General features: G+C 39.7%; 1 protein-coding gene across 1 annotated transcript; it reads right to left on the reverse strand.

Annotated features, from left to right (window-relative positions):
• Positions 1 to 8: 8 nt before the first annotated feature.
• On the reverse strand, positions 9 to 22,806 carry MTFMT (mitochondrial methionyl-tRNA formyltransferase). The gene is given in 10 exon segments (XM_028100443.2): positions 9 to 672; positions 675 to 836; positions 1,997 to 2,079; positions 2,944 to 3,022; positions 10,396 to 10,487; positions 14,957 to 15,032; positions 16,185 to 16,287; positions 17,876 to 17,998; positions 20,092 to 20,301; positions 22,569 to 22,806. Coding segments are annotated over 10 exon segments (1,185 nt in total). The 5' UTR covers positions 22,790 to 22,806; the 3' UTR covers positions 9 to 636.
• Between the last annotated feature and the right edge of the window lie 2,331 nt (positions 22,807 to 25,137).

Here is a 25,137-nt window from a genome sequence, read left to right on the forward strand (position 1 = left end):
AGACCAGATGCTCAATAACCTTTATTGCACAATTAAGTTGAAAAATGTTAGCATATCCCTACATTAAGAAAACCTAGATGTAAAATATGAATTTATAGTACAGATTCATGTGACAGAGATGATTAAATATTATGTATGTTTACTACTTTATGAGAACTAGATGGTAGATAAACTTAAGAGCTGACTTTACGGCTTGTTAAAAATCAGAAATGTAGATTAAATACTGCTGAAATGATAGCATAATCAATGGGGACATATGATCTAAAAACTTTCATAGATGCACTTTTTTAAAGGAACCTCTATTCAGTAGGGGTATGTGTGTGTGTGTGTGTGTCTACACACACACTAGTTACTAGTTAGTTGCATTTGCTTTTAGGGAAAGATAAAATCTCCTTGAGTTTCACATTATAAATAAAAAATTTATTTACAGTTCTTTTTGTTATTCAAATAAAAAAGTGGGTTTTGACTACTGTTAAACAAAAAATGGGAAGTGAGGTAATTCATCTTTTTGACAATAATCTTCTTTCCTGTCCCTCCAACAGTGTCATCTTCTTTGAAAGTCAAGGTAATTCCTTGTAAATGAGGCTTTTAATAAATTACAAATATGTAGTAGGTTCTTGTCCATCTACTTCCTAACTACTTAATGCACTGTTGCATAGCAACAATTTTTTTTTCTCCTGCTTCTTCTTTGTTGGAAGTCTGAGAGTCTGAAATCTGCACTGCCTTGGCTGAGCTTGGGAATCTTTCTGGTACCAAGGGTGCAGATAACCATTGTAGAAATCAGTAGCTGTTAGTGTTTTTTTGAGCATCACTGATCGAATACCAATCCAGCCATCCTAAGGGCAAAAGACAAACAGTGAACAGGCAGTGGTGGCAAAACTGGTGGTAAATTTTAGCTTATACAACTTTTATCATGAAAACCTACAAATCTTTACCAAATGCCTAGCTGCAGATAGCACTGTACTAAGTGACATATATGATTCTTTGACTCTAAGTTTATTACTGAGTGATAACAAATGTACAGACCTGTATAAATTAAACCTATTTAAACATAAAGGGGGCAGAATAAAGAAGTGTGTCATACTGGCATGGTACTTTACAGTTTTCAGAATATGTCCATGTATCTTATTATGACTGGTCATCAAAAATGTAACCATTCTAAAAGTAGGCAGATCCAATATCATCCCCAGCGGAAATTGATTTTAGAAGAGAAAACTGATGCCCAGGGAGGTGAGTGATTTGTCGGAGGTGACATAACTCGTGGGACTTAAACTCACATGTTCAGACAACCCCAGCTTCTTCTAGGACAGCAAACTGCAAATTTGCAATATAGACCCTATACCGTTTGAGAATAAGCTGAAGAAAGATGAAAAGAGGCTGATGTGGGAGCTCTTTATCTACAGTCTGTGTAGGTCAGATCACCCTATCACACATTTTAAACACGGCCTCTTGAGCACGAAACATCGCACATAAACACCATATGAAGGAAAATACCAGAAAATGGAAGAAATGTGGAACATTTCTCAGGCCATTGTCATAAAATAATAATGGTTCGAAAGTCATTTTAAATAGGTTAAAAAATCTCCTCTTTAACCACTATGGAACAATAAAAGCAAGTAGGATACCTGCACTGTAGTAGTTCAGCTAGATACTCCACTACGGCTATCTTCTATGATCATCATATTAACACGATGAGTTGCTCGTTAAACAAGACTTGCTAGTTATTAACAAGAACTTGCTAATTAAATTACTACTGAGAATATACAAGTTTCTTTTAAGAAAGCCTAAACTTACTGAATCTTCTTTCAGTAATAATGCCTTGGTAAAACTTCATCATTTTCAAAAATTACACTAGAGATTCTACTATTTCTTAAGAAAAATTAAACTGTCCAGTGGCTCACTCTGATGGATAAACAGTTGAGTGAAGTCTTAACTAAAAATGATAAACTATAAACTCAATAAAACGAGTATAATTTAAAACTAAAGGAAAATATACCTTGCAACAAACCAGCAGTATTTGTGACTGTTTGTGGTATATTACTGATCCTGGAATAAGAGGTTGTTCTCTTAATTTTGAATCTAAAGAATTGGGGGGTGGGGAGAAGAAGAATATGAGAGAGAATAAATAATTAAGCAACTTCATGGTGCTTAAAAATAAAAAAACATCCCGGGAGGCAGTATTAATATTAGAGGACATACCTGCTGATGCCCTGACTCTGTAATCCAAACTTATGATGGAGCCACAGTGCTCTAATGCATCTCAAACCCAAAGGGAAGCTTTCCATACACATAGGAACTTACCTGTCCTTTACCCAGTCTCCCAAAGATCAACCTAAAAATGTCGAATTTAGAAGTTTTGACCATTTGGGGGAAATAACTAGCTACCAGTGGAGAGGTATACAGGAAGCTTAGGATCTAAGCTGGCCCTTCCATCCATGACCCAACAAATGAGATTCCTGGGGATCTCTGACTCCCTCTGAGCTGGACCAGCTCCTTCTGTGGCTCCCACTCCTTCAGCCCACCGTACTGGGAGGGCACTGATGCGCCTCAGAATGGACTGTGTCACGAAATGCTACACCCTGGCCTAGGATTCTCACTGAGCTGCCGAGGGATTTTCATTATGATATTCAGCAGAATGAAAATGACCAAGTCATTCTGCACTCCCTGAAAACCTTAGTGTAGGAAATCACAGAGCTTAAAATGGGATAGTAAGACTGCTTTGCCTACTTCCCACATTCTTAGGATGACTGAATGAAAAAATATATGAGAATGGACACTGCAAAGAGTAAGATAATAAATGAGTATAAAGCATTATCATTACTGAACTGACACAAACTAAAAGAATCCTTATTTTTAGTAAATGTGACCTATGGTAAAACAGATACATTTTCAAATGGAGTATAGTGAAAACATTTTCCACATCAGCTATTCAAAAGTTAGTACCAGTGAGGACTGAACTATTAACTTCTACCAAATCCAGAAGTTTAATGGTATTATCCATCCAGAGAGTCTGCAACGGAATCTGCAAATAAAATTAAAGAAGGTATGATAATGGAATACACTCAACCCCCAAACCCTTTTCAACTACTATTTTGCATTAATTTGGTCTGACTTCTCTCCCAGTTACAGAAGAATTGGGAACTGAGTCTCTAAATCTTATGCAACAGAACACAGATGTGACCCTCTACATCAGTCTCCAAGTTTGATAAGAACTTAAACACTATTTTAAAAATCAATGTTTATATCTTTATTAATATTTCTAATTTAAATTTATGCTCATTTAAAAAAATGCAAGCATTACAATTATGTTAAAAAAATTTAGAAAGTAGGGATACCTGGCTGGCTCAGTCGGAGGAGGAGCTTGTGACTCTTGAACTCAGGGTTGTGAGTTTGAGTCCCATGTTGGGCATAGAGATACTTAAATTAATAAAACTTTTTTTTTTTTTAAAGATTTTATTTATTTATTTGAGAGAGAATGAGAGATAGAGAGCACAAGAGGGAAGAGGGTCAGAGGGAGAAGCAGACTCCCCGCCGAGCAGGGAGCCCGATGTGGGCCTCGATCCCGGGACTCCAGGATCATGACCTGAGCCGAAGGCAGTTGCTTAACCAACTGAGTCACCCAGGCGCCCTTAATAAAACTTTTTAAAAAAGTTTTAAAAACAAACTGAGTGCTGCTGGCGTGGTGGGGGGTGGGAGGGATGGGGTGGCTGGGTGATAGACATTGGGTAGGGTATGTGCTATGGTGAGCTCTGTGAATTGTGCAAAACTGTTGAATCACAGATATGTACTTCTGAAACAATGCAACATATGTTAAGAAAAAAGAAAAAGAAGAAGATAGCAGGAGGGGAAGAATGAAGGGGAGTAAGTCGGAGGGGGAGACGAACCAAGAGAGACGATGGACTCTGAAAAACAAACTGAGGGTTCTAGAGGGGAGGAGGGTGAGGGATGGGTTAGCCTGGTGATGGGTATTAAAGAGGGCACATTCTGCGTGGAGCACCGGGTGTTATGCACAAACAATGAATCATGGAACACTACATCAAAAACTAATGATGTGATGTATGGTGATTAACATAACAATAAGAAATTAAAAAAAAAAAAAAAGAAGACCAGAAGAGGGGATTGTTCTCTTATGCCCTAAATTAACTAACCTCTTGCCAAGGTTTAAATAAACAGACATTTACTTCTTTTTGCTTTTAAGAGAGCAAATACAATTATTTCTTGCATAACTGAATGGCAATTTTAACTCTGAAATAAAATTTAGATCTGAATTGCAAAAAAAAATTTTTTTTAAATTTAGAAATTATTCTGTATTCCCATCCTGAGAAGTAGCCACTGTTAACAATTTGATGTGTATATCCTTGTATTTTTTTCCTGCAAATACTACAAAAATCTAGAACGTACTCTTACAAGGAACTTTTTTGCCTAACGACTGAAGCATGGACAACTTTCATCAGTGCATGCATGTCTATTTCCCTCTATATCTGTAGCACAGCACTTCCATCTTGACTATACCATAATTTATGCAATCAATAGCTTTATGATGGACATTTCAATTATTTTCAATTTCTTGCTACTATTAATAGCCATTTTCACCAGCGTATGGACTTTTAAACTAGAGTAATTTTTTTCCCGTGCATAAGTGTTTTTATTTTTATGGAGTAATATTAGCCAGTTTTTTTCTCTCCTGGCTCTAGTGGTTCACGTCAAGCTCAAAAAGGGCTATCCCACACTTTAAGATTATTAAATATTATAAAATTATTCAACTGTGCTTTTCCCTCTGTTCTTTGTGGTTTCACTCTTTTACATTTTAAATGCTTGATCCGTCTAGATATTATTGACTTTGAAAGGCAGGATTTGAGGGCCTCCCCCTCTAATAGCTAACCAGTTCAGTTGTCCCAACCCTATTTACTGGATAATCCATCTCACCCTTCCCCACAATGTGAAATGCCACTTTCGTCACATTTTGATTTCAGACTAATAAAAATTAACATGTACCAGGAAATAAGTTCTCTCAAATTTCTAAAGTAAATAAATTTATTTTCAGACTGTAGTTCAATCCTCTATTTCATAGACAAGGAAAAGTGAGGCCCAGAGAAATGCAGCTATTTTCCCAAGTTTAGACACAGGTAGGGCCTAGGACCAGAATCTAGGTTTTCTCATTCTCAGCATTCAATGCTCTTTATGACCTCCCCCAAAGAGGACATTTAATTTTTCAGAAGAGTTAGATTGTTTCAAAGATCTGAATGTGACATCAAAAAATTAAATAAATTTGAAGAAAAGTTCATAGACGTTCATGATCTTACATAAGATATGTTTTGGTACAATATCCTCTTCTATAATTTGCTGGCTTATTTTCCTTTCACCCATTTCCAGTAAAAGTTAGGAAACAATTTTCACATGTGTAACTTTTTTCTTTCAAAGAACTCAAAAGACTTTTGAAACATGCTGACTAAAGAAAGATTTGTATTTACTGAGAGTTATAAATATGCTAGGTATATAGTTCTTGTTCAGTATATATACTTCTTGTTCTTGAGGAAGGTAAAGCTCATCCTCACTTTATCATCACAGCATTGCAGAAAGGAAAGGGATGGTAAGAATATAGTCATCTCAGTATCACCATCATTACTGTCAAAATCATATGTTTGCACGGATTTAATTCACAAGGTTTATCTCCTTTGATCTTGGCAGTTGTGGACATGGTTATTAACCCTGTTCTAGAAGTAAAAAAGCAGAAACCCAAAGATACGGATTTTGCTCTTGGGTGGTCATTGGCAGCTACAGGAATCAAATTTCACCTTCTGTTATAGCACAAGCTTTTTCTCAGTGAAGAGGAAAGGTGAATTGCAGAAGATAAGGATCATTTTATGGTAATGTGACTGTGTTTAACTTTTTTAAGATTTTATTTCTAGGTAATCTCTACACCCAGTGTGGGGATTGAACGCACAACCCCAAGATCAAGAGTTGCACGCTGTACCAACTGAACCAGCCAGGCACCCCTGTGTTTAACTTTTTGAGGAACTGTCGAACTGCTTTTCCATAGCAGCTGCACCAGCTTGCATTCCCACCAACGATGTATGAAGGTTCTAAATTTCTCCACATCCTTGTCAATACTTATTGTCTGTTTTTTAAATTATAGCTATCCTAGTGGGTATGAAGTGGTATCTCTGTACAGTTTTGATTTGCATTTCCCTAATGACTAATGAAAATGATCATCTATTATTATAGATCTTGGAAGAAATATCTATTTAGATGCTTTACCCATTTTCTAATCACATTTGTGTTTTTGTAGTAGAGTTGTAAGAGATCCTTATATATTCTGGATACTAGACCATTATCAGATATATGATTTGCAAATACTTTCTTCCCCTCTATAGGTTGTCTCTTTGTATTCTTGATAGTATTCTTTGAAGCCCCAACAGTTTTTGATTTTCAAGTCTAATTTCTGTATTTTTAGTTTGGTTGCTTAGGCTGTAGACAACATATCGAAGAACCATTGCCTAATTCAAGGTCATGAAGATTTACCCCTATGTTTTTTCTTCCAAGAGTCTTATCATTTAAGCTCTTATATTTAGGTCTCTGATCCATTTGGAGTTTGTAAGGTAGGAATCCAAAATCATTTCTTTTGATTGTGGATATCCAGCTGTCTAAGCACCATATGTTAAAAAAACTATTCTTTCCCCATCAAACTATGTTGGTACCCCTATCAAAAAGCGATTGACCGTAAACATGAAGGCTTATTTCTGGGCTCTCAATTCTATTCCACTGAGAAACAGGTCTATCCTTATGTCAGTATCCCACTGTCTTCATTACTGTAGCTTTGTAGTAAGTTTTGAAATTAGGAAGGGTGAGTTCTTTAACTCTGTCCTTTTTCAAGATTTTTTGGCAATTCTGGGTCTCTTGGGATTCCATATGAATTTTAGGATCAACTTGTCAATTTCTGCAAAGACGTCAACTGGGATTTTTATAGGAATTGTGTTGAATCTGTGGATCAATTTGGGGAATAGTGCCATCTTAACAACATTAAGTCTTTCAACCCATGAACAACAAGGTCTTTCCATTTACTTAGGTCTTCTTTACTGCTTATTAGCTCTAAAGTTTCTTTTGGATTCTTTATGATTTTCTGTATATAAGATCATGTCATCTGCACATAGAGTTTTACTTATTCCTTTGCAGTCTGATTCCGTATTTTCTTTTTTCTTGCCTAATAGCCCTGGCTAGAACTTCCAGCACAATGCTGAATAGAACTGGTGAGAGTGGACATCTTTGTCTTGTTCCTGATCTTAGGTGGAAAGCTTTCAGGCTTTCACCATTAAATATGATGTTAGCTGTGGGTTTCTGTCAGGTTGAGGAAGTTCCTTTTTTTTTTTTTTTTAAGATTTTATTTATTTGACAGAGAGAGAGAGACAGCAAGAGAGGGAACACAAGCAGGGGAGTGGGAGAGGGAGAAGCAGGCTTCCCACGGAGCAGGGAGCCTGATGTGGGGCTCAATCCCAGGATCCTGGCCGAAGGCAGACGCTTAACAACTGAGCCCCCCAGGCACCCCGAGGAAGTTCCCTTCTTAGTTTGTTGAACATTTTTATCATGAAAGGGTGTTGGATTTTTGTCAAGTGCTTTTTCTGCAACTACTGAGTAAATTATGTGGCTTTTGCCCTTTATTCTATTAATATGGCGTATTACATGGGTTGGTTTTTGTATGTTGATTCAACCTTGCATTCCTCATATAAACCCTACTTGGTCATGGTATATAATCCTTTTTTATATGTTGTTTAATATAGTTTGCTAATTCTGCTGAGAATTTTTGCCTCTCTATTCATAAGGGATACTGATGTGTGGCTTTTCTTTTCTTGTGAAGTCTTCATCTTGTTTAGTCCACCTTAGGTTTTGTACTAGCTGCTCCCTCCGCCTGGAATGCCATTTTCCTCATCTTGGCATGACTGGCTCCTTACTGTCTTTCAAATCAAAGCTGAAATGTCAGTTCAGAGATGCCTTCCCCATCTACCTAATCTAAAATAACCGCCAGTTAGTCTATCACGTTTTCCTATTTTAATTTTCATCAAAGAACTTACCACACTACCTGATATTTTTATTTATTTCCTTATTTGTTTCTGCCTTCTCACATCATCTTTATCTCTAATATCCGGTACAATGCCTGACACATAATAGGGCTCAGTCAGTTAAGCATCTGCCTTCCGCTCAGGTCATGATCCCAGGGTCCTGGGATCAAGCCTTGCGTTGGGCTCCCTGCTCAGCGGGGAGCCTGCTTCTCCCTCCACCTCTGCCTGCTGCTCCCCCTGCAGTACTCTCTCTGTCTCTCTGACAAATAAATAACATCTTTAAGAACAATTTTGCTTAATGAATGCATGAATAATAGCAGATAACATTTAATGAATACCAACTCTTTGCCAGATACTATACTAGATGCTTTATATACATTGTTATCAGCCCTAATTTTCAGATGAACAAACTAAAGCTCAGAGGTTAAATAATTTTCCCAAGTCTATCAAATTAGGAAGTGGCAGAGACATGAAACCCAGCTCTGCCTGGCTCTAAAGTCCATATTCCTTTCTCTATGCCATTCTGCTTTTCTGTGGGAAAAGTACCAGGTTTGAAGTCAGACAGACCTGGTTCAAAACCTGCCTCTCACTAACTGCCAATGTGACCTTTAGCAATATTCAGTAACCATGCATTCTCAAAGTATTAAGTCCAATTTCATCATCTTAAAATCAGATGATACCCACACATGAGGTTGAGATCCTCACTGAAGAACCTGGCATGCTAGAAATATACAGTGGCAGGTCTCCATCTTAATCAATGTTAGTAATAGGTGGCCCATTAAAAACCCTACACTTGGTAGGCCCCAAGTTCAAACAACCCAAGAAGCTATCAAAATGACGGGGAAAAAAACCCAATACATTTGTCAAAGAACTGAGAATTGAACTTGGGTTTTTTAATAAGTATCGTTTTTAATTTTTAAAAAAGATTTTAAGTAATCTCTACACCCTCAATGTGGGGCTTGAACTTACAACCCTGAGATCAAGAGTCATACGCTCCACCAACTGAGCCAGCCAGGTGCCCCAGGTATTTTAATAAGTATTTAATAAATACTAAAAGTATAAATAAAGAGCTATTTAATAAGTTACAGTTACAACTTCATTTTGTGTACCATCTGTAGAAATTGATGATTTAAGAGAATGCATGGTTACTGAATATTGCTAAAGGTCACATTGGCAGTTAGTGAGAGGCAGGTTTTGAACCAGATCTGTCTGACTTCAAACCTGGTACTTTTCCCACAGAAAAGCAGAATGGCATAGAGAAAGGAATATGGACTTTAGAGCCAGGCAGAGCTGGGTTTCATGTCTCTGCCACTTCCTAATTTGATAGACTTGGGAAAATTATTTAACCTCTGAGCTTTAGTTTGTTCATCTGAAAATTAGGGCTGATACAATGTATATTGTAATTGTATACAATGTATATTGTATAAAAAATTGGCTACGGGCAGAAAGATATACTGGGAAAAGCACTGGATTAGGCATTTGAAAATTTAGATTCATTATTTTGTGATGGGGCACCCTGAAGTTCATTGCTTCCTTTCATTCCTCTCATCTATGAAATGGGTAATAAAACTTGGTTATGGGAAACTGCAGAATATATATGTATATTCAAAAGTGCTTTGTGAATTCTAAGGCCCATATAAAAACTTGAAGTTTAAAGAATATTTAAAAAATGAATTTCATATACACAAAAGAATTTTTGAAAGCAAGGACTCGAACATATCTGTACACCAGTGTTCACAGCAGCATTATTCACAATAGCCAAAAGGGGGAAATGACCCAAACCTCCGCTGACTGATAAATGGATAAACAAAATGTGGTATATACATACAATGGAATATTTTTCAGACTTAAAAAGAAATGACATTCTGATACATGGTACAGCATGGATGAACCTTAAGGACATTATGCTAGGTGAAATGAGCCAGACACAAAAGGACAAATATTGTATGATTCCACTTATATGAGGTACCTAGAATAAGCAAATTCTAAGAGGCAGAAAGTAGGATAGTGGTTACCAGGGACTGTGGGAAGGGGGATGGGGGAATTAGTGTTCAGTGGGTACAGGGTTTCAGTTTGGGATGATGAAAAAGTTCTGGAGATGGAGAGTAGCAATGGTTGCACAATGATATGAATGTACTGAATGCTACTTATTTATACACTTAAAAATTGTTAAAATGGTAAATTTATGTTATGTATATTTTATCTGATTAAAAGTTTTAAGAATAAAATGAATTTCAGGATTCTTAGGTTTAGTTCAGATTCATTCCTAAGTAAAAATATTTTGAAAATGAATTAAACACACACACAATTAGGTAAAACTGCAATCTGACTTCCAACTTACTATAGTTCCAATGGCACGATAAAGTCTGAATATTTGCTCTGAAGTTTGTTCCTCCCATTTTATACAGCTGGTACCAGCAGAAATCTTAGGGGCTACAAGATAAAGCCAAGAGCAAGACTAAATATCAGATTCTATGTCCATGAATTGATAACTATTTTTTTTTAAGATTTTATTTATTTATTTGAGAGAGAGAGCACAAGCAGGGGGAGTGGGAGAGGGAGAAGCAGGCTTCCCACTGAGCAGGGAGCCTGATGTGGGGCTCGATCCCAGGAGCCTGGGATCATGACCTGAGCTAAAGGTAGACGCTTAAGGACTGAGCCACCCAGGCGTCCCTGAACTGGCAACTACTGATGCTGAATGATACAAGAGAACTTGTATTATTTTTTCAACTTTTAAATACGTTTGAAATTTTCCATAATATAAAGTAAAAATAAATCAATCATACAAATACTAAAAGAAAAATGGGTGAATTTCTTTGTAACCTGGGAGTAGAAAAAGCCCTTCTAACAATGACTCAAAATCCAGAAGCAATTAAAGAATGACAAATATGACTACATAAAAATAAACTTTTAATAAAAATAAACTTCTGTAAGACAAAAAGAAAGGTCATAAATCAAGTCTAAAAACAAATGACAGGGGTGCCTGGCTGGCTCAGTTGGTAGAGCATGAGACTCTCAATATTGGGTTTGTAAATTCGAGCCCCATGCTGAGTGTAGAGATTACTTAAAAAACAACAACACAACAACAAAAAAACAAACCAGAAAGTATTTGTAATTTTTATCATAATACTTTAGATCTATTTATAACAAATATAAAATTTAGGGCGCCTGGGTGGCTCAGTTGGTTAAGCGACTGCCTTCGACTCAGGTCATGGTCCCGGAGTCCTGGGATCGAGTCCCACATCGGGCTCCCGGCTCAGCGGGGAGCCTGCTTCTCCCTCTGACCCTCTCCCCTCTCATGCTGTTTCTCTCTCTCTCTCAAATAAATAAATAAAATCTTTAAAAAAATTTAAAAAAAACAAATATAAAATTTATAATTACATGTTAATCTAAACATATATCTATGTAATAATAATGTAATATCTAGGACTACTTTATATCTATTATGTAGATTTATTTACATCTATCAAATAAAGTACTCCTAAAAACTGAGAAGAAAAAGCCCAAAAATGTGATAGAAAAATGGGCAAAAGATATAATGTTCCTTCCTGGAAAAAAGAAATGCCGAGTAGTCTTTAAACATACAAAAAGATCCTCAACCTCACTCACAGGAGTAATGTAAATTAAAACTACTCCAAGAGGCAATTTCTCATCTATTGGATTTGGAAGTAACATATGCTTGAAGTTATTTATAATGGCATTATTTGAAATAGCAAAAGTTTGGAAACAAACAAAATGTCCATCAACAGGGGATCTGTTGAATTAGTTATGATACATCCACATAAGTAAGAACTATGCTGCCATCAAGAGGAACAAGGAAAATCTCTTTTTACTGATAGGAAAGGATTTCCAGGGTACACAGTTAAGTAAAAAAAACAAAAACAAAAACCAACCAACAAACCAACCCAAAAAACCAAAGGTACAAAAGAGTATATATTTTATGCCACCTTTTGTGACAGAATAAAGGAAAAATCAACTTAAAAATATGTGGTATTTGCTTATTTTGATAAAAGGAAACAACTGGAAGGCTAAAGCATAAACTCATAAAAATGACTCACTCATGGAGGGAAACAGGGAGGAGCAGCTAGGGATGGAAGTGAGACTTCTGTGAGTATACTTTTTCAAAAAGCTTAAATTTTTAAATCAAAGATGATTTATATGATTCAAAAAATAAAGTTTAATCATAAAGAGAAAAAAAAGCAACTCTGAAAATTGAAAACAAACTGAAACAAATAAACCTAACTATATATCAAACTGGGTAACAAAACCACATGGGAAAAATAATCATCATCTCCAGTAAGTTTTGGACATAATACTCTGATTGCATACTCTTAGCAGGATATAGTCTATGGGCAAAAAAAACAAAAACAAAAAAAACCCTGCAGAGGAATATGAAATATTACTCAGCAATTTTACTGTTTTAATAACACTGGTGGTGTAATTTTGAAACTATTTTATGCCTAGCAATTAAATAAATAGGTCAGTATTAACTTTTGAAAAGATATTCAGTTTAAAAGAAAATATAAGAAAAACCCTGAAATTCAAAATTTGAATGGGGGGGGCTGGGTGGCTCAGTCAGCTAAGTGTCTGACCCTTGATTTCAGCTCAGGTCATGATCTCAGAGTTGTGGGATCGAGCTCTGCATTGGGCTCCATGCTCAGCCCAGAGTCTGCTTGTCCCTCTCCCTCTGCTCCTCCCCCTGCTCTCTCTCTCTCTCAAATAAATAAATAAAATCTTAAATAAATATTTGAATCAGTAATGGTATGAACTCAAATATTATTTAAAAAATATAATGCCTTGTCCATTGACACCTTATCTTGGTGCACACTGTTGTACCAGATGGCATCTAAATACCACCCCCCTCACTAAAACAAACAAGGGGGAGATGGTTCATTCCAACATGGGACGGAAAATTCATAAGGTGAGTCTGGGACATCTTATAAAAGAAAGCAAGGAAGCACTCAAAAACTAGTTAAGGTTGTCAAAAGGATTCAGGACCCAACTTTAGGGGGTTCCCACTGGCCAAATTTGGGATGACTTGAGCAGGACAAAGAATTATAATTAACTGTAAAACACAATAAGTGAAAATCCATGAGTCAAATCATAATTTAAAAAACTCATTTGCCACCATAACTGAAGGTGATTGTGGCACCAACTTCTTATCTAAAAATTGGTAGAGAAAGAATTAAGCATTGATCCTGCCATTTTAGGATGAACTAAGATTCATCTTCAGTTAATGAGGAAAAGCTCTTCTTTACAGAATAATGCCAAATATTAAAGGTAAAAGGAATTGGAAAATCACCATTTTGCAATCCCAAACGAAATAATTCATTCAGGGAAGAAGCACCAACCCATGCCAAAATCATTATGTGAAAGATTGTTAGAGAACAGGATGTTTGCATGGTGCCAAAGTGTTACCCCACAGATTACTTGCCAACTGCAAAGGGAAAAACAAATCTTTACACTGGACTCAACCCAAGTGATCAAACTCAACTTCACCAGCCTTGATGCAACCTGGTATTATGGCTCACTGATGTGACATCCAAAGACTAGAGCAGAGAGAGGTGACACTTCTCTGAGTATATCCTTTTAAACAGTTTTGACTTTTGAATCATGTAAATGTTTTAAGTAGTCAAGAAATAAATCATAAGTAAAAATAAAAAGCAATCCTTAAAATTAAAAACAAACTGAAACAAATACCACTGGAACACAACATCATCTATGAAATACTCTTTCCAAAAACTTCAAGCCTAAGTCTCCTCAAGCCTTTAGAATTTCCAATTCACAAGAAATATAAAGGCTAGAAAAACAAGTTAAACACTGGAAGGAAATAGACAACTAGCCTATTCTCTTCAAAAAGTCAATGACATGAAGGGGGAAAATAATGGAGGAATTACTCTAGATTAAAGAAACATACCAACTAATTATAATTAGATACTAGTTTGAATAACTATACAGCTAAAAAATAAGTTTTTAGACAATTAGGAACATTTACGTACTGGATATTAGACACTGTTAGGGAACTATTCATTTCTCTTAAGAGATACATGTTGAGGGATGCTTGGGTGGCTCAGTCAGGAAAGCGTCGGCCTTCGGCTCATCTTGATCTCAGGGTCCTGGGATCGAGTCCCGCACTGGGCTCCTTGCTCAGCAGGAGCCTGCTTCTCCCTCTGCCTGCGCTCCCCCTGCTTGTGCTCTCTCTCTCCCCGCCCCGACAAATAAATAAATAAATTCTTAAAAAAAAAAAAGATGCATGTTGAAGTATTTACGAATGAATGAAAGGTTATGATGCATACTTCCACAGGATTAAGCAGAAATTCAAAATATATATATATACACTAAATATATACTAAACAAACACATACACAGAGAAAAAGAAAATATGACCAAATGTTAATAATTAATAATTACTGAGTCTGGGTTAAACAGGTATTCATTTTTTTTAAATTAAAGATTTATTTATCTTATTACCTTAGAGAGAGTGAGGGAGGGGCAAAGGGAGAGGAAGAGAATCTTAAGCAGACTCCCCACTGAACGCAGAACCCGATGTGGGGTTCGATCTCACAACGCTGAGATCACGACCTGAGCCAAAACCAAGAGTCGAATGCTTAACTGACTGTGCCACCCAGGTGCCCTGGCATTCATCATCTTTTAACTTATCTCTGTGTTTGGTACTTTTCAATATAAAGAATAGGGAAAAAATTTCCAATCCTTCAAGAGACTACATGTTAAGAGGAGAAGGGAGATTATACCAGCCATTCTTTGGAAAGGGACATACAAATGGGCACTCGATCTTTAGTCAAAATGAAGGGCAATGTGCCAGTGAAGTCAGAGCGTTCAGGTGCTATCATGACAGACAAAAACCACATGAAGGGATAAGGGTCTCTGCAGCCTTCACTCACCATGTGTCACTCCCTCAGTTGGCTGCTGCCTTCCATTGCTCAAACTCTCAGGCAAATTTTTCAAAACTGAAATAAGCTTAAAAAAAAAAAGGGAGAGCAACATATTCAAGATGAAAAGAACAAAAGCAGAGATACATTATAATTGAGTACCATGACATTATGGAAAGCTTTGAAGGAGCTGTGTGGGAGGGCAGGGCGGTAAACTAGAGCCTTAAGCTGTGACGAGACAGGTCTCCTCAATGGAGTCTCAGTGGTGATACTCTCTGCAGAGGACAGAGCAAAAATGTGCTTCCAGAGAAAGCTGAGCTCCACTGGCTATGCAAACTCTTCTTGTCAGGACAATGTGTGCTCAGGAATCCACACTCTAACTCCTAGGAGGGAAGGCAGTGGAGCCTCAAAGAAGGAAAGTGTACTCTGGAGCCACACAGTTCTGGGTTCAAATCCCAATTCCACCACCTACTCAAGTGTCATTGTGGGAAAGTTATTTGACTTGTGTGGCCTTCAGTGTCATCATCTTTAAAAATTGGTGACAGTAATAGGCTACCTCAAGGTTTGTTTGTTGGGAAGGTAAAAAAAAAAAAATTAGTCTACAGAGGATCCAGAATAGTCCTGGCACACGAGCCCGTGCTCGAAAAACGAGAGCCACTATTATTACAATACCATTTCTGAGGCAAGTGCCCAGATTAGGAAGCACCACTAGATAGTTGGGGAAAAACTATCCTCTACAGAAAATTAACTAGTTCATATTAAGCACTGACTCAGACCTCCTGTATGCAGATTCGAGCTATACAAAGCCAAAGAGTTCATTTACAGTGAGGGGGTCAGCAGAACTCCAGGGCGTATGGAGGCGATGACCTCAGTGCAGGCGCAAAAGTGGAGGAATGCACGGTCACTGAGGGGATGGCTGTTGGCCAGTTTGACAGGGGCGCCAGGCGAGTCTAGGAGCCAGAGGCTGAAACTGGGAAGCAGCATCTAATGGTCTCACTGGAACGTGGGGGGCCACAGAAGCTCGCGTGTTTCAGGAGAGCCTGTACTAAGTACCCACTCTGTACATTTCCCAAAGACTTACATGAGAAATGCCAACCTTGATTTTAGGAAGCAGGGAGAGAAATCAATTAAAAGAAACAAAAAGCTGAAAATGATGCGTTGCCGAAGTGTTCTTTGCATCACTGACAGGCAGGAGACCCAGGAAATGAGCACAAAGCAGTGGGATGTTAGAGAACCATACCATGTTGGCCCCCAGTCTTGACAGCACTTCCTCCAGTTCCTTGGCAGTGCTCTTAGGTGGCACAGGAACCACCTCCTGTTTGAGAATTGGGCCGACATCAAACCTACCAAAAATCAAAAGCAAATAACAACATTACCGTTCCTTCAGATCAACAGGTTTATCTACATGAGTGTTTACATACCAAAAAGATAGTTTAACCCTGGCTGTGGATTTGACTGTTTAGCAAAAGAGAAACGTCAGTTTAAGAGAAGGGAAAGCAAAATCTGGCCTGTACTCAGATTTTAAATCTTTTTCTAAAGGAGAAAAGTATGGGAGGTTGCATATCAGGGATTTAATTGCACCTGCAAATAATTCCACCTTTAGTAACAAACAGTATTATAAAAGCTTCTATTTATACAATGAGGGCATAGAGCAAAAAATTTATTTTCCAAGTAAGTACCATTAAAAAATTCATGATTTCTTTCTATATTTCCTTTCTCAAAGGACAAGAGGTTTTTTTAATTAATTTATTTATTTTTATAATGTATTATTTGTTTCAGGGGTACAGGTCTGTGATTCATCACTCTTACACAATTCACAGCGCTCACCATAGCACATACTCTCCCCAATAAAGGACAAGAGTTTTGCCTGGATTCTAATCATTGGTGATTATAAATAGGTACAAGTGTATTTGCATTCCCACAGTCTTACATTTTACATTAAGCTCCATAAATACTGGCTATCAGCTTTTATTAGAAATACGCTTCATTTTTTTTTTAATTTTTATTTTTTTAAAGATTTTTAATTTATTTATTTGACAGAGAGAGAGAGAGAGGGAACACAAGCAGGGGGAATGGGAGAGGGAGAGGCAGGCTCCCCACTGAGCAGGGAGCCTGATGCAGGGCTTGATCCCAGGACCCCGGGATCATGACCGGAGCAGAAGGCAGACGCTTAACGACTGAGCCACTCAGGCGCCCCAGAAATACGCTTCATTTTAAATACTTAACTTTGTGGTTGTTAATTCTATTTCCAACCTAAGAGCTTGAATAAAATGCTTATTATTTTACAAACATCCACAAAAAACAGTGAATAGTCTCTTGAATCCCCATAACATCACCCAGAGTTTAGAATTATCAAAGTTTTACAACTCATTTCATCTGTCCCTCTTGTTTTCTGAAGTAAGTTAAAGCAAATCCCAGGTATGCAGTTGTTCTTGTGAAGTTGTGAATTATTTTCTATGGGGACATGAGGTGATAACAGATAGAAGCTTAATATAATCCTGTTTTAGACTATAGTAGGATAAAAAAATCAAATGTTTAAGATAAATACACATTGGCATATACTGTAGTCTTCAGGTTCCAAAAATTTTTTGACCATAGAAACCAAGGCCAGCAGAACCACGATTCATTACAACTCATATACAAAAATCCATCTCTCATTTGCACAATGTTCTTTATAGAAATCCGGCTGTTAGTTATATAATTTACTCCAGTTAACAAGTCAAATATTTCACAAGGACTTACAGAGACACTACATAACGCCAAACCACATATAGTTTATATTAGAAACCAGGAAAAGACAGAGAGGGAAGGCACTCTGGAGTTAGAGGAATTAGTGAGCACCATCCATTCATCCACTTTCACGTCTCCTCCAAACAGACTGACATCAACATTCAAAACTACAAAGTCTAGAGACAAGAAAATATCTTCTACCTTTTAGGCCTAATTTGCATAATCGTTACTCCAGTAACTGTGTCTCCGTGAAGCACGGTATGGATTATAGGGGCTGGACCACGCCACCTCGGGAGGCAACTGGGATGGACATTCAAGATGCCACTGAGTCAGAAAAGGCAGAAATTAGTGTGCAAGTGGGCTTTACCATTTAGTTCCTGCTACCTAAACAAATATGCGACTTTTCATCATTACACTTCCCTAGAAAGTTTGAAAAACAAAGTTGAATCTAGTCTTATACCACCTGTAAAGGGAGCCAGAGATTAAGTTTACTCTCTTATAAGAGACCAATGAAACTCAATTAAAAACAGAAAAAGAACAACTATTCACTGTCCCAAAGATGTTCCACAACATTTTGTGACATCTGGGAGTTTTTTAAAGATTTTATTTTTAAAGTAATCTCTACACCCAACATGGGGCTCGAATCCACAACCCCGAGATCAAGAGTCACACGCTCCACCGACTGAGCCAGCCAGGCATCCCTGGGGGTTTTTAAATAAAAGCAAAAAAATACCTTTTATACTGTAGGAGGAGAAGCACTCAAACCCTCCTGTGCATCTCATGGACAATGTGAATATTTATAGTTTAGTCCAATTACCCTGTTTCATTTAGTTTGCATAGAGAATGCCTAAAACAAGCTTCTTGAATCCCCATCCAATGATCTATTCACTTTTGCTGTTTATCCCAACACACCTATTGCCCATAGATGAGCAATTTAAATCATTTACTAAGTAAGGTGATTAGTTTGATGATGTCTCCACCGCAGGAATATGCACTTGAGAGTGCATGTATACGAGAGTCTTATATTCAAAATTCCACTGTTCAGACCCGCCTCATTCACCCAACAAATATTTACTGAGCACAGTCCATGTGCTGGGGATACAAGCGACACTGAACCAAAGGAGGAAAAATACTGCCCTCAGGGAGCTTACATGCCAAGAGCGGGAGATAAGCAATACAAACCTGTGTAAAAAGTTTGCCAGATGGTTCTAAGGGCTGTGGAGGAAAATAAAGCAGAGAAGGGGTAGGAGTTCTGGGTGGGAGACAACAGTTTTCACAGGGGTCACAGAAAGTTTTACCAATAAGGAAACACTTGAACAAAGCCGTGAGGAGGTTAAGGGAATAAGCCATGCAGACATTCCAGGCAGAAGAAACAGTAGTATCTTGAAGAAGGTAAATGTTCAGCAAGTTCAAGGAATAGCAGAGAGGCTAGTGTGGCTGGAGTGGAGTGAACCTGAGGAGTAACACGAGGAGATGAGGCCAGACAGCCAGGAGGGGTCAAAACCCAGTAGGTAGGTCCTTATAGGCCCCTATAAGGACTTTGATGACTTCTGTGTAAGAACGTTGAGCAGAGTGACATGATCCAACCTCTGCTTTAAAAGGATCACTTTGGCTGCTGTGTTGGTAAAAGACTGAGAAGGCCAAGGACAGCAGACATCAGGCAGGGGCTACTGCAGAACCTGACAGGTGAATTCTTTCTAGAATTCAAAGACAGAGCCAATAAGATTTCCTGATGGATTGGATGTATGGTGTGAGAGAAGGAATCATGAGCCACTGAAAGGTTTTGAGTCTGAACAACCAGAAGGGCAGAGTTGCCATTTACTGAGATTAAGATTTGGGGAGGTTTTGGGCAAACGTTCAGGAATGTAGTTTAGGACATCTTAAATGTAAGGTGCCTATCAGACACCCAAGCAGAAGTGTGCAGGAGATGGTGGGTATCAGGGGCCTGGATTTCAGGGAGAGATCTGAACTGGAGGGACACGTTGGGGAACTGTCAGCATCTATACAGAATTTAAATGAGGGTGGGTGAGAGCCCAGAGATCAAGAGCATCACACATTTCAAAAATTCATGACACTAACAAAATTTTTTTTATCTTAAGAGAAAATAGTAAAGAAAGCAGAATTAGAATTCAAATCTTGCACTTTAGACACCAGGCCCATATATAAAGACCAAGGCCTCTATACTGTAGTCCCTTTAAAAAAAAACTTACTAGGGGGCGCCTGGGTGGCTCAGTTGGTTAAGCGACTGCCTTCGGCTCAGGTCATGATCCTGGAGTCCCGGGATCAAGTCCCACATTGGGCTCCCTGCTCAGCGGGGAGTCTGCTTCTCCCTCTGACCCTCTTCCCTCTCATGCTATCTCTCATTCTCTCTCTCTCAAATAAATAAAATCTTTAAAAAAGAATAAAAAAAAACTTACTAGGGAAATTTAAGAATAAGAGCCTCACTCAAAAGTCGGCCAAATGAAGCTACCACTCCAACGTCGTACTCTCCGGATCCCACATCTGGCCACTCATACACTGGAAGCTGAGACTGGACAGCATATTGCTTCACTGGTAGTCCTTTTGGGGATGGGGAGGGCAGTGTGACCACCTCCAATTTTTCGATTAACTCTTCCTCTTTGTTTTCTCTAAGTTGGAAAGATTAGAAGAAAATGGGAGTGTTAGGGCAATGACTCAAAGCTAAAGTACTTCACATACTTCCATAGTACTTTTATGGTTAAATTCATGAGACATTTAAGGGTAAATGATTAAAACTAGTACACTGAGAGGGCGCCTGGGTGGCTCAGTTGGTTAAGCGACTGCCTTCGGCTCAGGTCATGATCCCAGCGTCCTGGGATTGAGTCCCATATCGGGCTCCCTGCTCAGCAGGGAGTCTGCTTCTCCCTCTGACCCTCTTCTCGCTTGTGCTCTCTATCTCTCATTCTCTCTCTCTCAAATAAATAAATAAAATCTTTAAAAAAAAAACTAGTACACTGAGAGACTGAGTTTTTGTTTTTTATTTAATTTTAATTATTTGTAATTTAAAGAGCCACATGTGGCTAACGGCTAGTTTGGATAGCATGGTTCTAGAAATTTCCTGTGCATACAGAAACATATGGTACATTTTACACAAATAGGGTATTGCTTATACTGCTCTGCATTTTGGTTTTTCCCTCTTAACAACACTATATTACTATTATGTGAGTCTTTTTAAAAAGTGGGTCAAATATACATCTGCTTGTATATCTAGCAAACATTTCTACAATAAGAAACTGAAAACAGTGGCTGTCTCTGAAGAGAGGAACTGGAAACGGAAGACAGAGGTGGAAGGAACTGACTTTTCACTGTATGTCCTTTGAATCTTTTGAATTTTGTACCACAACCATGTGTTAGCCAAACAAGAAATACTTCTATTTATTTTTAAAGATTATATTTATTAGAAAGAGAGAGAGAGAAAGAGTGTACATGTGAGGCAAGCAGGGAGGAGGGGCAGAGGGAGAGGGAGAAGCTGACTCCTCGCTGAGCAGAGAACCCGACATGGGGCTGGATCCCAGGACTCTGAGATCACGACCTGAGGAGAAGGCAGCCGCTTAACTGACTGAGCCACCCAGGCACCCCTCGATCCAATAAATACCTAAAAAAAAATATATATATATATATATATATATATACATCTCCCATGGACATCGTTCCATAGCAGTACATGTAGTACTACCTCTTTCTTTTTACCTGCTGCATCGTAGTCCAGTGCCTAGAGGGTGTTAGTTTCTTTACCAGTTACTACATCACGTGTTGAGGAGTTATGAGAAAAGGAGTATATAGGAGGGCCCTAAAGACAAAGCACAGGAGTAATGGAGCTGCCAAGCAAAGCATCAGCAGAAAGGTCAGGACACATGCCATGAGATTCTGGAAACAATCTGAGGAAAGCATTTTGTGGAGAGTACATCGTGGAGGGTGTGCAAAAAGAACATGTGTGAAGGGAGCGTTTCAGGGTGTGTGCACAGAGCAGAGTGGTGGAGGGAGGAATATGATAGGAGGGGATTGATGGGGTTGTCACTAGGAGGGGCTGCTGTGAAGAAGACTTGATAGAGACGACAAATAAGTGTTGGGGGTGCATCAGGAAAAAACGCTGTGGGAAAATAACAAATGGAGGCTGGGGGAAGGCAGACAGAGCAGTATAGCTGGGTCAAGCCACCATATAGCATGGACTCTCAGAACAGGTTGGATCTCAATTTTTCCCCCCAGTAAACGTCATTTGTTAAATCGTAGAAATACAAAATGAATACCTAAGAGTTCTGGTTTATGAATTTATTCAGTTGGAAATAGTTCGTTTTTGGACTGTGTCCTGATTTCAGGCCCAGAAAACTCGGTCCCGTTGTATACAGGGAGGAGATGGGGAGGGGAGCGGAGAAGCGAGACATGGGTCCGCATGTGCCCGGTAAGAAGGCCTGAGGATTGGAGGGTACAAATTAAATGAATAGGAGGCAGAAGGAGGAATTTGGAAGAGGAGGACTTCGAAGTCAGACCCCGTTTCAATGCCCGACCTGCTCAGCTGATGACCCTGGACAATCGCTTAACCTCTCTGAGCTCCGGTTTCCTTACACACAAATGGGGCAAGGAGGTGGTAGCAGAGGACAGAGGTGATGTGTGCAAAGCGACTAGCGCCGGCTTGGCACGTGGGGCACGCGCTAGCGTTTGGAGAACCGAGAGACAGAGCCCGGAGAGGGAGTGTAGACCGGAGGGACCAGGCGGGTACCGTGCACCTTCCGGGCGCCTGGAGACGCGGAGATCTGGGCCCAGACCCTTCCGGCTCTGCTGCTTTCCCTGGCGAGGAGTGCAAACCCTCGGGGCCGGCCGCAGAGGCTCGGCATCAGCGCCTTGTGCAGCCGGGCCCCCCAAGCCCCAGCCCTGGTACCTGGCGGCGTGCAGCGCCCGCAGCGCCTCGCAGGCGAACTGGTCTGTGCCGAGGAAGAGCACCCGCCAGGGCGGCTTCTCGCGGACTCGGACGCCCCGGCCATCCTCCCCGGCAGGGGACCCGCCGAGCCCGGCCAGCGCTCGCCACTGGGGGCTCCGCTTACCGCCCGGACCGCCACCCACAGGCCGGTGCCCCCAGCAGCGCCGAACCAGCGCCCTCATGACCTCCGGGAGCGACCTATCCTGCGCAGGCGCGTCAGGGTAAAAGGGAGGGTGCGCGTGCTCGGCCGGAGGGGCGGGGCCGGGGAGGAGAGCTGATGGGCGTGGTCTGCTAGCGACTTGAGGCGTGGTCTGTGTGGTTGGAGGTGTGGCCTGTGTGGTTGGAGGCGTGACCCGCCTATGTTGGAGCTCCGGTAGGAATTTGCTGGCGCGAGCCTCCCCATGATTTTTATTCCATTTGTTTGCACGATTTAGCCAATTTCCCCAAAAGAGCTCTCTTGGGAGCAAATCATGTGTTTTCAGACAATGAAATATCATTTATTACGTAATTATGATCATTAATATTTACTGAATATTTACTGTATGCCATGCTTTGACTAAGCATTTTATTACTCATTATTTTAGTGAATCCTCATATCAAGCATACAAGGTAGATATTATCCAACCATTTTACTGAAGAGAATCCGAGGTTCAGTGAAGTGAAGGGAATTACCTACCTAAGGTCCTGACAGCTAGTTCATGTTGCTTCAAATCCTGCGATCCTTACCATTTGGTCTTCATGGCAATCTTTATGTACTAGGCAAGTCAAAGTCCCCATTTTGCACCGAGGAAACTGAGCTCAGTTATTTGCTCACAGTCATTCTGATGAATCTAAGGCCCCACTCTTGCCCCTATCTTGTGGGTTCCCTCCCACACAGAGGGATACCATAAGGGAGATTTTCAGGGGGAAAAAGCAGGGGAAGCTGTCCCCAAAAGAACTGCAAGGAACTTTAGTACTTAGATTCTGTATTCCAGAGACCCACACAATGACCTTCTCATGTATGGTCACACATCTTGTGTATGGTTACAGAGTGGAGACTAGATTTCCTTTCTAGTCTTACTCTTACCACATTTCCCCATCACACAGTCTTAGACCCAGTGACCACTGGGTCAGTACTTCTTCCCAAATTATGAGCTCTGCACATCCCTGCTTCTGTGCCTTTGCTTGCTGTTCTTTTCTTTTTTTAAAGATGTATTTATTTTTATCTTAGAGAGCGCGTGAACAGGGGGAGGGACAGAGGAGAGAGAGTCTCAAGCAGCCCATCATGGAGCCTGACACAGGTGCAGCTCCATCCCACCACCCAGAGATCATGACCTGAGCTGAAACTAGAGTCAGATGCTTAATCGACTGAGCCTCCTAGGCGCCCCTGCTTGCAGTTCTTTCTAGACTGCCCTCCTCATACCACTTCTCTAAATGATATCCCTTCTTCAGTGCCAAGTTCAGATATCTTCCCAGAAGCCTCGAGCTCTTGCCTGAATGGATTTAATGTGTTTTTCCATGTGGTGCCTCCTTAATGTTCTGTGGGAACTGCTGCTTCTCATAGTTTGGAATTATTGAGGAAAGTTGTCTGATTATGCATCGACATTGACAAATTCACCTGTGTGTTGAATAGAAAAGAGAGAGGCAAAGAGGAATTGAGAGACTGTATTTCAGTGATTCTGCTCATCTAAATGAAGAGGGGGAGATGAGACCCCAAACCCTCCATGACTTCAATCAAGTTGTTCCATTATCCTCTGTAAGTAAGTGGAATAGGATTCTAATATATTTATTTATTTTAAAGATTTTATTTATTTATTTGAGAGAGACAGCACACACAGAGGGAGAGGGAGAGAGAGAAGCAGACTCCCTACTGAGCAGGGAGCCTGACACGGGGCTTGATCCCAGGACCCCAGGATCATGACCTGAGCCGAAGGCAGACACTTAACCAATTGAACCACCCAGGCACCCCTGATTCTAATATATTTAAAAATGGTCATTTTCCATACAACGTGACCTATAAATGCAACCCAGTCATTTGAGTTTCCACCCTAGAGTCTGGCCACTGTCTAAAGTGTGACTCTTTATGTTTGTGTTTATGTCATTTCTCTCCTTGAGTTAGCCTGTGTTATACGGCATTTGATTTATTTTCAGCAGTCCACACCTCCACAGCTAGCCCAGCTCCCCAGAGCTGCTGGAGCTGCTCACAGCGCCCTCTGCCAACTGCTTCTTCTGAGGAGCCAAAGCCAATCTGTTTTCTTTCCTCCACAGGGTTGTCTCCTGCCGTTGATGTCTTATTTTCTAGTGGATGGTCTTTTGATTTGCAGCACACTTCTTTTTAAAAAACTGAGCATGATATTATTGTAACGGCTGAAGTTTTCCCAGGACGCTAAAATGGAAGTATTTCTGAAGCTCATGGTAGTAAGTTAGGAATGTATGGGGAAGCCCATTTCCAAGCCCAGGAAAACCCATTACTGGGGCTACCACAAAACACACAGAGAGGATGAGGAAGCCAGCACCTCATGGCAAGGAGTTTTAGGTAATAAATTAAGAA

The sequence above is a fragment of the Eumetopias jubatus genome, unplaced genomic scaffold, assembly GCF_037043125.1.
Source record: "Eumetopias jubatus isolate StellerSeaLion01/CBP00866 unplaced genomic scaffold, mEumJub1_p1.0 scaffold_7, whole genome shotgun sequence".
NCBI classification, from domain to species: Eukaryota; Metazoa; Chordata; class Mammalia; order Carnivora; family Otariidae; genus Eumetopias; species Eumetopias jubatus.